This window comes from Lepisosteus oculatus, chromosome 3 (genome assembly GCF_040954835.1).
Source record: "Lepisosteus oculatus isolate fLepOcu1 chromosome 3, fLepOcu1.hap2, whole genome shotgun sequence".
Classification (NCBI taxonomy): Eukaryota; Metazoa; Chordata; class Actinopteri; order Semionotiformes; family Lepisosteidae; genus Lepisosteus; species Lepisosteus oculatus.
This window is the reverse complement of record NC_090698.1, coordinates 5,997,255-6,012,403: the sequence shown is the minus strand read 5'-3', so window position 1 is coordinate 6,012,403 and position 15,149 is coordinate 5,997,255. Positions and strand designations below refer to the sequence as shown.

Below are 15,149 nucleotides of genomic sequence, written 5' to 3'. Positions count from 1 at the left end.
TAGTACAGCTGATATAAATACAGTGACTATGATTACTGTTGCTACTGTCACTGTTACCACTGTTCAAAGTAATACTGTTACCATTGTTCATACTGCTGCTCTTATTGCTGTAGTTAAAGTATTGCTGATACTAACACAGTTATTAGGGCTGTCTGGACTACTACAGCCCAAGACATGTTACAAGGCACTGTAAATTCCACGCCAGACTAATGCATCAGTCCCTCCGTGTGCAGGTATATGATGAGCAGTGGGTACAAGCCAGCCCCTCTGGACCTGTCCCATGTGAAGCTGACCCCTGCCCAGAACACGCTGGTGGACCGATTGGCAGAAAATGGACACAACGTGTGGGCCAGGGACCGTGTCAGGCAGGGCTGGACCTACAGCATAGTCCAGGTGAGAACAGGAGAGAGAGCTTCCTTAGCCACACACTTAGCCTCCTTCTCCCACTCCTCCTCTCCTGTACTCCTCCTAGCTCTTTACTTCTGTACTTCCCCTCTCCTTCCACCTCCCTGCCCGTCCCTGTGACGCATGTCCTCTCCCTCCAGGACATCATGAACAAGAGGAACCCACGGCTGGTGCCCTATAACCTTCTGGATGAGCGCACCAAGAAGACCAATCGTGACAGTGTGTGCGAGGCTGTCCGCACTCTCATCGGCTACGGCTACAACATCGAGCCACCCGACCAGGAGTCCAGTGAGGGTCCTCTCTGTTACCTGTCTGTCTTTGAATCTATTGTCTACTCACTCCAGTGCTCTGTGTGTGGTTCTGTAAATTTGTACTCATCTGTCTGCCTTTCAGTCCAATACTCTGTGTGTAGTTCTGTAAACCGGTCTACTTGTTCATCCGTCTTTTAGTTCAGTGGTCTATATGTAGTTTTGTCTTCTCATCTGTATGTCATTCAGTTCAATGCTCTGTGTGTACTTCTGTAATCCGGTCTACTTGCTCATCTGTCTTTTAGTTCAGTGGTCTTTATGTAGTTTAGTCTTTTCATCTGTCTGTCTTTCAGTTCATTGCTCTGTGTGTGTAGTTCTGTAAATCTATACTCATCTGTCTGTCTTTCATATCAGTGGTCTGTTTGTAGTTCTGTCTGTCTCTCTCTAGACATTTGTCTCTGTAATGTTGTGTCTGTGTGGCAAACTGTGTTTCTCTTTCTCTCTCTGTGTTTACCTCTGTATCTCTCTCTGCTGCAGTCTGGGCCTGTGTCTCTTTCTCACTTTTCCTCCTCACCTTCCTTTCACCCTGCCCCTCTCCCAGGTGGCCATGGACCTGGCCATGGGCGTTCGTGCAAGGTGCGCGTGTTCCGTGCGGAGAAGTCGTACGCGGTGAATAGTGGGAAGTGGTATTTCGAGTTTGAGGCGGTGACAGTGGGTGAGATGAGGGTGGGCTGGGCGCGCCCCAACGTACGAGCAGACACTGAACTTGGTGCTGACGATCTCTCCTACGTATTCAACGGGAACAAGGTGAGACTCTCTCCACCTTTCAGTTCAGTCCAGTTGAAAAAACTTTATTAGAGAAAGGGTAATTATACATTTGATTATTTTAAAATTACAGTAGCAAAAAGCAAGCTAGATAAGATCGTGAGACGCATCAGAAATGTAACAAATGAATACTGGATCCAAAGCACTTCGTGCCATGCATAAGGCATGTGTTATTCATGCTGCTATGTTTATAATTAAAATAAATAGTAATGAATGGAAGGTATTAAAGTGTGAACCATAGCAGGAAACCTCAGTAAATAATTCCCAGTCACTTCAAGTAGGGCTCCAGTGCAGAGTGTTCACTGTAGATATCTTTGCCTGTGACAGATTGCCATACCACACCTCTTCCCAGCCTCTCTCACTTCCTCTCTCTCGCTGTCTTTCCCTGCCTGTCCTTCTCTCTCTGTGCCCAGGCCCAGCGCTGGCATGTGGGCAGTGAGCCATTCGGACGCAACTGGCAGCCGGGCGATGTCGTGGGCTGCATGATCGACCTGGTGGACATGAACATCATGTTCACCCTCAACGGAGAGTTGCTGATCAGCGACTCCGGCTCCGAGCAGGCCTTCAGGGACATCGAGATCGGAGAGGGTGAGGAGAGGGGGAGGGTGAGAGTAGGGCAGGAGTAGGGTACTCGTCTGGGAGCAGGCCTTCAGGGACATCGAGATCGGAGAGGGTGAGGAGAGGGGGAGGGGGAGAGTAGGGCAGGAGTAGGGTACTCGTCTGGGAGCAGGCCTTCAAGGACATCGAGATCGGAGAGGGTGAGGAGAGGGGGAGGGAGAGAGTAGGGCAGGAGTAGGGTACTCGTCTGGGAGCAGGCCTTCAGGTACATCGAGATCGGAGAGGGTGAGGAGAGGGGGAGGGAGAGAGTAGGACAGGAGTAGGATACTCGTGTGGGAGCAGGCCTTCAAGGACATCGAGATCGGAGAGGGTGAGGAGAGGGGGAGGGAGAGAGTAGGGCAGGAGTAGGGTACTCGTCTGGGAGCAGGCGTTCAGGGACATCGAGATCGGAGGGGGGGAGGAGAGGGGGAGGGGGAGAGTAGGGCAGGAGTAGGATACTCATGTGGGAGCAGGCCTTCAAGGACATCGAGATCGGAGAGGGTGAGGAGAGGGGGAGGGAGAGAGTAGGGCAGGAGTAGGATACTCATGTGGGAGCAGGCCTTCAGGGACATCGAGATCGGAGAGGGTGAGGAGAGGGGGAGGGTGAGAGTAGGGCAGGAGTAGGGTACTCGTCTGGGAGCAGGCGTTCAAGGACATCGAGATCGGAGAGGGTGAGGAGAGGGGGAGGGAGAGAGTAGGACAGGAGTAGGATACTCATGTGGGAGCAGGCCTTCAGGGACATCGAGATCGGAGAGGGTGAGGAGAGGGGGAGGGAGAGAGTAGGGCAGGAGTAGGATACTCATGTGGGAGCAGGCCTTCAAGGACATCGAGATCGGAGAGGGTGAGGAGAGGGGGAGGGAGAGAGTAGGGCAGGAGTAGGATACTCATGTGGGAGCAGGCCTTCAGGGACATCGAGATCGGAGAGGGTGAGGAGAGGGGGAGGGAGAGAGTAGGGCAGGAGTAGGATACTCATGTGGGTGCAGGCCTTCAAGGACATCGAGATCGGAGAGGGGGAGGGGGAGAGTAGGGCAGGAGTAGGATACTCATGTGGGAGCAGGCCTTCAAGGACATCGAGATCGGAGAGGGTGAGGAGAGGGGGAGGGAGAGAGTAGGGCAGGAGTAGGGTACTCGTCTAGGAGCAGACCATCAAGGACATCGAGATCGGAGAGGGTGAGGAGAGGGGGAGGGAGAGAGTAGGGCAGGAGTAGGGTATTCGTCTGGGAGCAGGCCTTCAGGGACATCGAGATCGGAGAGAGTGAGGAGAGGGGGAGGGAGAGAGTAGGGCAGGAGTAGGGTACTCGTCTGGGAGCAGGCGTTCAAGGACATCGAGATCGGAGAGGGTGAGGAGAGGGGGAGGGTGAGAGTAGGGCAGGAGTAGGGTACTCGTCTGGGAGCAGGCGTTCAAGGACATCGAGATGGGAGAGGGTGAGGAGAGGGGGAGGGAGAGAGTAGGGCAGGAGTAGGGTACTCGTCTGGGAGCAGGCGTTCAAGGACATCGAGATGGGAGAGGGTGAGGACAGTGGGAGGGAGAGTAGGAGATGAGTAGGATGCTTCAAGGACATATAGATCTGATTTATTTCCCCTTTTGATTTTCTATTTCAATAAAGTGGGTCAAACGACTAGACTTTCCTTTCTTCCTTCTCTCTCTCACTCCAGGGTTCATCCCGGTGTGCAGCCTGGGCCTCTCCCAGGTGGGCCGGATCAATCTGGGCCAGGATGTCAGCAGCCTGCGCTACTTCACCATCTGTGGCCTGCAGGAAGGCTTTGAGCCCTTCGCCATCAACATGAAGAGAGACATCACCATGTGGTTCAGCAAGAGCCTGCCGCAGTTCAACCCTGTGCCCACCGATCACCACGTGGAGGTGCTCTACACACACACACACACTGGGGGAAGAGGCAGACTAAACTAGCAGGAAAGGAAAGAGGGAGCAAAAGATTGAGGGGTGGAAAGCAGGAGCTGCACTGTACATGTGAAAGGAAAGAGGGAATGAGGAGGAAAGAAAATAATAATTATAATTAATAATTGCTTACACGTATATAGCGCTTTTCTGGACACTCCACTCAAAGCACTTCACAGGTAATGGGGATCCCCTCCACCACCACCAATGTGCAGCATCCACCTACTGTAGATGATGCGACAGCAGCCATAGTGCACCAGTACTCTCCCCACACACCAGCTCTCTGTGGGAGGAGAGCAGAGTGATGAAGCCAGTTCAGAGATGGGGATTATTAGGAGGCCATGATTGGTAAGGTCCAGGGGGAAATTTGGCCAGAATGGCAGGGTTACGCCCCTACTCTTTTCGAGAAACACCCTGTGATTTTTAATGACCACAGAGAGTCAGGAACTCGGTTTTAGCGTCTCATCCAAAGGATGGCGCCTGTTCACAGTATAGTGTCCCTTTCACTATACTGGGGCATTAGGACCCACATGGACCGCAGGGTGAGCGCCCCCTGCTGGCCCCACTAACACCTTTTCCAGCAGCAACCTTAGCTTTCCCAGGAGTCTCCCCTCCAGGTACTGATCAGGCTCACACCTGCTGAGCTCCAGTGGGCTGCCAGTTGTGAGTTGCAGAGTGATATGGCTGCTGACAGCCATCAAATAACAAAGGGATGGAGGCATACAGCTGTATATACTGTAGAAGGAGTTTCATTTTTAATACTTGCCTTTCTGCTTTCCTCTGTTCTCCCTCTGACTTTTTCTCCTTTTGCCTTGCTTCCCTTTGCCCTTCTCTTCTCTCCACCTTTGCTCCTGACCTCCTACCTCCTCTTCCTCCCCCTGTTCCTGCTGCCTCCTCCTCTTTCCTGACAGGTGTCCCGAGTGGACGGCACAGTGGAGAGCCCTCCCTGCCTGAAGGTCACCCACCGAACGTTCGGCTCCCAGAACGCCAACACCGACATGTTCTTCATGCGGCTCAGCATGCCCGTGGAGTTCCACGAGACCTTCAGGGTGCCCGCGGGGACGACCCCGCTGACCCACCCCCTCACCAATCCCGAGGAGGAGGTGCAGGAGGTGGACCCCGACTCCGAGTTCGAGCAGCTCAAGAAGTCCGCCAGCCGGAAGGAGGCCGAGGGGACGGAGAAGGAGCCCTCCCAGCCGCGGGAGATTCCAGGGAAGGAGAAGGAGAGCGCGGGGAAGGGGGGAGGGGAGAACGAGAAGGACGCAGCCTCAGAGAAGGGCAAGAAGAGAGGGTGAGGGCTGTTTGTGTTTTCCGCTGGTCCTGCTTTGTGCTGCTACGTTGGCTATGCGATTACTGAAGAGGGCATTTTCCCGAGCTGAGAGAACGGATTTCCATCCTATTCTCCTTTTTTCTTCAGCACATCTTCACCATTCTCGTTCTCTTTTAGTCTCTCTCTCCTATCACTTCCCTTTTATATTGGCAGTCAAGAATGTTCAACAGTGTCTGTATTTTAATCCCTGGTGAACTGCAAAGTGCAGGTTGAGTGCTGTTATTAGAGACTGGTGATCACTCTTTCACCCTCTTTCATCCCTTCTTCTCTCCCACTATCACTCTCTCCCTCTGGAGACTCTCTCGCTATCTCCCTAAGCCACTTTCTCATCATTTCCTCACCCTCAGCCTCTCTCTCTGTCTCACTCTCTAACTTTCCCTAAGCCTCTCTCCCTGTCTCACTCTCTCACTCTCACCCTCAGCCTCTCACTCTCTCCCTGTGTCTTACTCTAACCCTTCTCTAAGCCTCTCACTCTATCTCACTCTCTGCCTAAGCTGTCTCGTCCTCGCTCTCTCGCCCCAGGTTTCTCTTCAAGGCCAAGAAGGCTGCCTTCATCGCTCCGCCCCCGGTCATTCCCACTGTACCCAGGCTGATGGAGGACGTTGTCCCTGACGATAGAGATGACCCGGAAATGATCCTCAATACCACCACGGTGTGCCACGAAATAACACTGGACCCCAGTACCGCGCTGTTCCCCAGACACACACAATTCTTTTTAAATTCAGGAAACAATGTTTTTAAGAAACCAACTATACTAAAATAAAACTGAGCCCCAGAGATAAAATTAAAATACCTGTTTGCTTTTGTCTGAACTGTCTTTCCCCCTTTTTTCTCTCCTTCCCTCCATCCTCCTCTCCCTCTGTCCATCTTTCTCCATCCCATCTTCTCTCTCTCTCTCTCTCTGCAGTATTATTACTCTGTGCGTATTTTCGCGGGTCAGGAGCCCAGCGGGGTGTGGGTGGGCTGGGTCACTCCAGATTACCACCAGTTCGACCTCAACTTCGACCTCAGCAAGGTCCGCACGGTCACCGTCACTTTGGGCGACGACAAGGGCAACATCCACGACAGGTGAGGGCTGGAGAGAGGCCAGAATTCCAAAACCCTCCTGGGCAGGAGCTGGAATTGATCCCACATCAAAACTAAACACAGGTCCAGTTCAGGCTCGGACCTTAAGGGGGAGTCAGTGTGGAGGAATTTGATTCTTTAGTAAAGACGGGATGCTTTTGATCCTGAAGTATATATGTGAGCACCTGATCTGTCCCTGCTGATCTACTCATGAAGCAGCTTCCTGTACAATGTGATGTATGAGGATGGTAGTAATGGTAGAGGAATGTCTTTTCCTCTTTTTCTGTTTTCCCTCTGTCTTCCTAACCCGTCATCTCCTCTTCTCCCTGACCACTCTCCTCTCCCTCTCCCTGACTCGTCTCTTCCCTCTCTCTGTTTCTCGCGCCAGTATGAAGCGCAGTAACTGCTACATGGTATGGGCGGGCGAGTTCAGTAACAGCTCCCAGCAGACCCGCATCACCCAAGAGGACCTTGTGATTGGCTGCCTAGTTGACCTGGCAACAGGACTCATGACCTTCACAGCCAATGGGAAGGAGATAAATACCTTCTACCAGGTAATCTGTCTTTCTTTTAGTAGAGCCACTCTAGGGGTTACAAACTCCCAACACTTTTACCAACACCCCTGTAATATAAACATACTCTCTACAATAAAGCCCATGTAGTGTTGTGCAGTTGTGTTGTTTCAGTTACAATTGCTGTTACATTGCTGTGTTTCAGGTGGAGCCCAACACCAAGCTGTTCCCAGCTGTCTTCTCCCTGCCCTCCAGTCAGAACATGTTACAGTTTGAGCTGGGGAAGCTAAAGGTCGGTCATAGGGGCTGGCGGGCTGTGTAACTGGTCTGACTGTGCTGTGTCAGCAGTGTGACCTCCTTCTAGCCTGATCTTGTAAGGTCTCAGAATCTAAGCAAGGCTGAGTCTGATAAGGACCAGGAAGGGAGATATCTAAGGAAAACTAGCTCTTCCCTCTAGAGTAGAATTTCCAAACCAGAGCATGATCGATATGATCGGTATGATCTTCAATGGGGGTTAACCCTGGTGCCCTAGCTACAGTATATTTTAACCTGGGTTTAGAGAGTATGGCCTTCTTAAAGTTCCTCTTAATCCTGCTGGTGAGGTGATTCCTCCCTCCTCCCCTCATTTGCTGGGCTGCAGGGCTGCAGGTGCAGCAGAGCTGCCCTGTGTCACCCAGATGGTGCTGCCCCCCCAGTGGCGGGTGATGTGGATCCCTTCCTATGAAAGTACAAGGGCTTATTACTTTTATTTTGGAGTGTCGGTTGGCGTGTCTGTGTGTGGTGGTTCGGTATGCATGTGCGTCAGACTGTGTGTGTGCGCGTGGCCATCTGTCTTTGTGCATGTGTGTCTCTTCTTGTGCTGTAAGTGTGCGGGAGTGTGTGAAAAACTACGTGGGCCTGTCTGTGTTTCCGTGTCTGTATGTTGTAGGGCTGTCTGTCTCTCAGTATTCATTGATGCCCTTCTGTCTCTTTCCCACTCCAGAACATCATGCCCATCTCGGCAGCGATGTTCCGTAGTGAGCGGAAGAACCCGGTGCCGCAGTGCCCACCCCGGCTGGATATCCAGATGCTGACGCCAGTGGTGTGGAGCCGCATGCCCAACCAGTTCCTGGAACCGGAGTCCGCCCGGGTCAGCGAGAGGCACGGGTGGATGGTGGAGTGCACTGAGCCCCTCATTATGATGGCACTGCACATCCCGGAGGAGAACAGGTACAGACAGAGGAGTGGAAGAGGAAAAGAGGGGCTGGCTCGCTGGATGGTGGGGCTGGAGACATGGTGGGTTAGTGGATAGTGGAAAGTGGGGTGCAGGGATGGTGCCTTAGAGAATGGTGGTTTGATGGATTGACGTGCTTTGAGGAGTGTTTAGAGATTAAGGTTGGGGAGCAGATGAGGGATGGGTGGTGATACATTGTTACTGTGAGTTCACATTACACAAGCCACACAAGTTGAGTTTTTTCTTCTTTGTGCTTTTTGATATTTTGTTAAGATGAAGTTTGTTAAAGGTCAAAGTCTCCACTTCTGTCTATTGCCTCCCCCCCCACCTTACAATCCAGGTGTATTGATATCCTGGAGCTTTCAGAGCGGCTGGACCTGCTGAAGTTCCATCACCACACCCTTAAGCTGTACTGCGCCGTCTGTGCGCTGGGCAACAACCGCGTGGCGCACGCCCTCTGCAGCCACGTGGACGAGTCGCAGCTGCTCTACACCATCGAGAACACCTACCTGCCCGGCCCCCTGCGCAGCGGCTACTACGACCTCCTGATCAGCATGCACCTGGAGTCTGCCAAGCGCTCGCGCCTGATGATGAACAACGAGTTCATCGTGCCCATGACAGAGGAGACACGCAGCATCAAGCTCTACCCTGACGTGGAGAAGAAGCACGGTCTCCCTGGCGTGGGGCTGTCCACCTGCCTGCGCCCCAAGCTGCACTTCTCCCCCACTAATTTCGTGGGCACTGACCCGGACCTGTACACACTGAGCCCGGTCATTCCCCTTCAGGTACAGAGAGATGGAGAGACAGAGGGCACAGACCCAGACCTGTATACACTGCAGACACAGAGAGAGGGAGAGACAGAGGGCACAGACCCAGGCCTGTACACACTGTAGACACACAGAGAGAGAGAGGGAAAGACAGAGGGCACAGACCCAGGCCTGTACACACTGCAGACACACAGAGAGAGAGAGGGAAAGACAGAGGGCACAGACCCAGGCCTGTACACACTGCAGATACAGAGAGAGATGGAGAGACAGAGGGCACAGACCCAGGCCTGTACACACTGCAGACACACAGAGAGAGAGAGGGAGAGACAGAGGGCACAGACCCAGGCCTGTACACACTGCAGACACACAGAGAGAGAGAGGGAGAGACAGAGGGCACAGACCCAGGCCTGTACACACTGCAGATACAGAGAGAGAGAGAGACAGAGGGCACAGACCCAGGCCTGTACACACTGCAGACACACAGAGAGAGAGAGGGAGAGACAGAGGGCACAGACCCAGGCCTGTACACACTGCAGATACAGAGAGAGGGAGAGACAGAGGGCACAGACCCAGACCTGTACACACTGCAGACACACAGAGAGAGAGAGGGAGAGACAGAGGGCACAGACCCAGACCTGTACACACTGAAGACACACAGAGAGAGAGAGAGGGAGAGAGACAGAGGGCACAGACCCAGGCCTGTAGAGAGACCAGGCACAGACCATGAAAGAGAGATAGATATTGAACATGTGACTTTGTTGTTGTCCCTGTCAGGTGCTGAAGACCAAGGCAATCAACATGTTGACTGAAGCAGTGCAAGATGGTGGGCAGCACACGCGAGACCCAGTAGGGGGCAGCGTGGAGTTCCAGTTCGTACCTGTGCTCAAGCTCATCAGCACATTGCTGATCATGGGCGTCTTTGAGGATGACGATGTCCGGCACATCCTCAAGATGATCGAGCCCAATGTCTTTGCTGGGGGAGCCAGTGGAGAGGTGGAGGGAGAAGGAGAGGGGGAAGGAGGAGAGGGAGAGGGCGAGCAGCCCACCACCAAGGAAGAGGGAGAGGAAATGAAGGAGAAAGCAGAGGGAGGCACCCCTGAGGAAGAGGAGGAGCTGGAGGAAGAAGAGCTGGAGGATGAAGGGATGGGGGCGGAGGGGGAAGAGGAGGAGGGAGAGGTGGAAGAAGAGGAGGGCAAAGGGGAGAAGGCGGATGAAGAGAAGGAGGAGGATATGGAGGAGAAGGAACTGGAGGCCAGCGAATACGAGCCCAAGGAAGAAGAGGATGGGCTGGAGAAGGGGCTGCTGCAGATGAAGCTGCCAGAGTCTGTCAAGCTTCAGGTAGTGATGAGATCCTCAGCAGTAACTGTAATACCGCCCTGATGTTATTGCATGTGCAGACAAGTTAGATCACTGTCATGATGTTATGTGTAGCTTAGCCCGTATGACAGTTTTTTATTCTATGTGGTGTTTGTGTTTTCTTAACTTTTTATGCATTTTGCACATTTTCTTACTTTTTACATCTTGTTTAGATCACTTTTATAAACTCAGTGCTACTGTATTGTAATGGGGTTTATTGCAGCATAGTAATAATTGACTTGCTTGTCAGTTAAGTGTACTCACTCCCTTCCCACTCAACTAGCTCACTCCTGCTTTTGAGATTTGTCTAATTCTCTTTCTTATAATTACTTTTCTTATCATTTTCATTGAGACACGTGAGAGCTGAGACTGTAATAACTTAGGGACCACAGTTTTTTTTTGTTATTTAGCCTTTCTTTTGTTACGTTGCACAATGCTGAGTCACATACAAGCACTACTCTGGTAGAAATCCTACATACAACTCACATATACTGAATTTCCTGAAAGAAACTGAATAACTAAAGCATAACCCAGGATGCAGTAGTACAGAAATGTTAACCAAGCTGTGCCTTTACTACAGACACTGCCGCAGGTTGGGTGAAGTAGATGCGCAAGATAAAAATGAGGCGGTAATGGGAGTCTACATTTACTCTGCAGCAGCCCCCAGATAGGGGAGTTTGGTCTCTGAATATGGAAAAGGTGGTCACTAAATATTATGCGTGAACAGGCGAAATTTCAAATATTGAACTTGCAAATACTGAATTCTGCTGTATACAGATGTGTTAAAATACTTCAGCCCCAGCTCTTTGATGGATATTCAGAGCTCTCTTTCACTGATGGCTAGTTCTCCTTGGGCACTTAAGAGCTTCCGATTGTGCTGCTATTAGAGTTGTGATCGGTAAACACCAGCACCCCTTTGTTCAGTTTCCACTGCTGTCCAGAGCAGGTGTGCTCACTGCTGTCTCTCCCCTGTCCTTTCCAACCCCCTCTGCCAGATGTGTAATCTGCTGCAGTACTTCTGCGACTGTGAGCTTCGCCACCGCGTGGAGGCCATCATCTCGTTCTCTGACCGCTTCATCAACCTGCTGCAGAGCAACCAGAGGCAGCGCTACAACGAGCTGATGATGGCATTCACCATGTCGGCCGCCGAGACCGCGCGCAAGACGCGCGAGTTCCGCTCCCCGCCGCAGGAGCAGGTGAGCGCACGCCCACACTGCGCAGCTAGTTCACAGCCTTTTACACGCAGGATGGAGACATTAACGAGAATGTCCTGTGCTTCTGCCCCCCCCCCCCCGTTTCAGATCAACATGCTCCTGAACTTCAAGCACTGTCTAGATGATGAGGATTGTCCAGTGCCAGACGAGATCAGGGATGAAATGCAGGAATTTCACAATGACCTGCTGTCTCACTGTGGTCAGTCCGGAAATACTCTCATTGATATACAGTGTACACAATAATGCATTCTGCATATAGTAATGCACTGATGAACACTGTACACTGACACACCAATCTGCAGTGTTATTTCAGTCTTGAACACACTCTCTGTAGTTTCTGAAGTCTGTCTCACCCTACCTCTCAATATCTCTTTTCCTCATTCCCTGTCTCCCTCTTTCCCCCCTCAGGTATCCACATCGAGGAGGAGGAAGAAGAAGAGGAGAAGGACACCTCTCTGCGAGGCAGGTTTCTCAGCCTGGTGCACAAGATCAAGAGTCTGAGAAGAAGGAAGCAGGAGGAGGAGCCAGAGCCAGAGGAAGAGGCCAAACCCAGTGAGTCTATCTGCACAGTTGTGTGTACAAATAGTCTGGGTCTATATGAACTCTTTCCCACAGTCTGTGTCTATATGAACTCTCTCCCACAGTCTGTGTCTATATTGACTCAATTCAATTCAATTCAATTCAAGGTGCTTTATTAGCATGACCGATGGGTACAATCAGTGTTGCCAAAGCAAATAAAATAATAAAATTAACATAGAACAAAACAAAAAATAGAAGTAAAATAAAATCTACAGACATGTTACAGACATTTACAACAAAGACATATTATATAATATCGACATATACTGTAGGCGGCTGGAGCATTATTGGGAGACGGACTCACTGTTCCTCAGGCTGTGACAGGAGATCACATACTGGGCTGCCAGATCAACTGAGTTCCCTCCTCCCTCTCCCAGTAGGATTGGGACCTGTTGTGGTTTTGGCAGGTGTGGGAACTCTGGGATTAGATTTCTGAATTTCGGGAAGAATGTTTCTCTAATCCCAGAGTATCTGTCACAGTGCAGTAGGAAGTGCACCTCTGTCTCTATTTCTCCCTGCTGGCAGTGGGAGCACAGCCTGTCCTCTCTGGGCAGCCAGGTCTGCCTGTGTCGCCCAGTTTCTATGGCCAGGTTGTGGTCACTGAGCCTGTACTTCGTCAGGGTCTGTTTCTGTTTGTTATTTTTTATTTTGGTCAAATATTCAGCTAGTGTGTATTGTCTGTTTAAGGTTCTGTAGCATTCCAGTTTATGTTGTGTTTGTGTGTGTGTGTCCCAGTGTGTGAGATATTGCTGTTTGATCTGTGCTGTGATGTGGTTGAGTCTGGGTTGTGGTGCTCTAGCAGTGCTGTCCTGAGGCTGGTTAGTGTTGGTGTGGCTCAGGTCGGTGAGCCTCAGGACCAGCTGGCTCAGGGGGCTCTGTTTTGGGCTCAGCTCTTGGCTGAGCAGGGCTTTGTGGTGGTAGGAATTTTGGTCACTGTTTTTTAGGTGTAGCCAATACTTTAATATTCTTTTCTGTATGTTTATCAATAGTGGGTACTGGCCTAATTCAGCCCTGCACCCGTTGTTAGGAGTTTTTCTCTGCACACGGAGGATGATTCTACAGATCTCCATGTGCAGAGTTTCTGTGGGGTGTTTGTCCCATTGGGTGTAATCCTGGTCTGTGAGGGGACCCCAAACTTCACTGCCGTATAGGGCAATGGGTTGGATTACACTTTCAAATATTTGAAGCCAGATTCTTGTTGGTGGACTCTCTCTCACAGTCTGTGTCTATATGAACTCTCTCTCACAGTCTGTGTCTATATGAACTCTCTCCCACAGTCTGTGTCTATATGAACTCTCTCCCACAGTCTCTGTCTATATGAACTCTCTCCCACAGTCTGTGTCTATATTGACTCTCTCACAGTCTCTGTCTATATGAACTCTCTCCCACAGTCTGTGTCTATATTGACTCTCTCACAGTCTCTGTCTATATGAACTCTCTACCACAGTCTGTGTCTATATGGACTCTCTCCCACAGTCTGTGTCTATATGAACTCTCTCCCACAGTCTGTGTCTATATGAACTCTCTCACACAGTCTGTGTCTATGTGAACCTCTCTCTCTCACAGTCTGTGTCTATATGAACTCTCTCCCACAGTCTGTGTCTATGTGAACCTCTCTCTCACACAGGGGTTTCCAGTGTGTGTCTATATAAACCTCTCTCTCTCACAGTGTCTATATGAACACCCCCCTCTCCCCCAGGTACCCTTCAGGAGTTGATCTCCCATACCATGGTGCACTGGGCTCAGGAGTCCTTTGTCCAGAACCCGGAGCTGGTGCGGCTGATGTTCAGCCTGCTGCACCGGCAGTACGACGGTCTGGGGGAGCTGATCCGGGCGGTGCCTAAGGCCTACATCATCAATGCCGTGTCTGTCCACGACACCATGGACCTGCTGGAGTGCCTGGGTCAAATCCGCTCACTGCTCATCGTGCAGATGGGCCCCGAGGAGGAGAGGCTGATGATCCAGAGCATAGGGTCTGTGTGCAGTTATACAGTACATATTCTGTACGGATGTAATGATATACATAGGATATAGGAGTGCTGTGCAGAAGTCTTAGACACAATCAGGAGCTGCAATATATGTGCGTTGTGAGGATCAACACTTGACTAAAACCCTTCACTGGTGTTTTCTACTATTACAACAACTGGGACAGTAGTTAATGCAGCTCACTTTGAAGTAATAAGAAACCATGTTTGTCATTTAGCATCTTGAAGTTGCAAATTTGCACTGATCAGAGTCTACAGCATCTCCTGGTAAAATGCACAGTAGCAGCAGGTGTGTAGTGATGTAGTAGCTCCTCCACCTCATTCGCCCCCCAGTCTCACTCACTCGCTGACCTCAACAACAGGTGTTCCTCCCTTCCCAGCCACAGAGCTGAAAGGCTACTTTGTGTCCTACAAAACACACATCTGGCACAATTAATTGTTATATTAAAACAAAATACCCTCCTACCTCAGTAGTATTTCTCCATACAGAAAGTTATTGACCTGAAAGAACAGAGCAAAACAAAATGTTTGTTTTGAGCCATGGATATATTGAATACTGTCAGTTCCAACTCTCTTGTTACATTTTTATGCCTCTCGGTTTAAAATGCCTCTCGGTTTCTGCTGCTGCGACATTAAACCTGACTTTCCTCTCCCCTTCTCCTTCAGGAACATCATGAACAACAAGGTTTTCTACCAGCACCCCAATCTGATGCGTGCGCTGGGGATGCATGAGACAGTCATGGAGGTCATGGTCAATGTGCTGGGAGGGGGCGACTCCAAGGTGCTGGATCACTGTCTGTCTGATACACTGACCGTATCACCGTCTCACTCTCTCACCGCCTGTCTGATACACTGACCGTATCACCGTCTCACTCTCTCACTGCCTGTCTGATACACTGACCGTATCACCGTCTCACTCTCTCACCGCCTGTCTGATACACTGACCGTATCACCGTCTTACTCTCTCACTGCCTGGACACACAGACTGACAGACTCTCAGCAGTGTCACTGCCACACTGACTGTCTCACTGTCTCACCTCTACTGAGTCTCAATTTCAGTTCATGAATCTTTATTGGCTTGACCAATGAATAAATCAGCGTTGCCAAAGCATATACAATTTACATAAAATCTACAGACATTTACAGTATAGACAA

At 50.8% G+C, this 15,149-nt stretch overlaps 1 protein-coding gene across 24 annotated transcripts in view; it reads left to right on the top strand.

Moving 5' to 3' along the window:
* ryr1b (ryanodine receptor 1b (skeletal)) overlaps nt 1-15,149 on the top strand; it is a 113,817-nt gene that overhangs the window by 29,998 nt on the left and 68,670 nt on the right. For all 24 annotated transcript variants that reach the window (XM_069186441.1, XM_069186440.1, XM_069186443.1 and 21 more), the window contains 18 exons: nt 234-393; nt 546-693; nt 1,255-1,460; nt 1,892-2,066; nt 3,732-3,937; nt 4,885-5,264; nt 5,826-5,955; nt 6,211-6,371; nt 6,757-6,922; nt 7,086-7,172; nt 7,863-8,089; nt 8,434-8,878; nt 9,635-10,198; nt 11,212-11,412; nt 11,518-11,629; nt 11,839-11,982; nt 13,709-13,982; nt 14,661-14,775. In XM_069186441.1, coding sequence (XP_069042542.1) covers nt 234-393; nt 546-693; nt 1,255-1,460; nt 1,892-2,066; nt 3,732-3,937; nt 4,885-5,264; nt 5,826-5,955; nt 6,211-6,371; nt 6,757-6,922; nt 7,086-7,172; nt 7,863-8,089; nt 8,434-8,878; nt 9,635-10,198; nt 11,212-11,412; nt 11,518-11,629; nt 11,839-11,982; nt 13,709-13,982; nt 14,661-14,775 — 3,901 coding nt within the window. The remainder of the gene's footprint in view (nt 1-233; nt 394-545; nt 694-1,254; nt 1,461-1,891; nt 2,067-3,731; nt 3,938-4,884; nt 5,265-5,825; nt 5,956-6,210; nt 6,372-6,756; nt 6,923-7,085; nt 7,173-7,862; nt 8,090-8,433; nt 8,879-9,634; nt 10,199-11,211; nt 11,413-11,517; nt 11,630-11,838; nt 11,983-13,708; nt 13,983-14,660; nt 14,776-15,149) is intronic.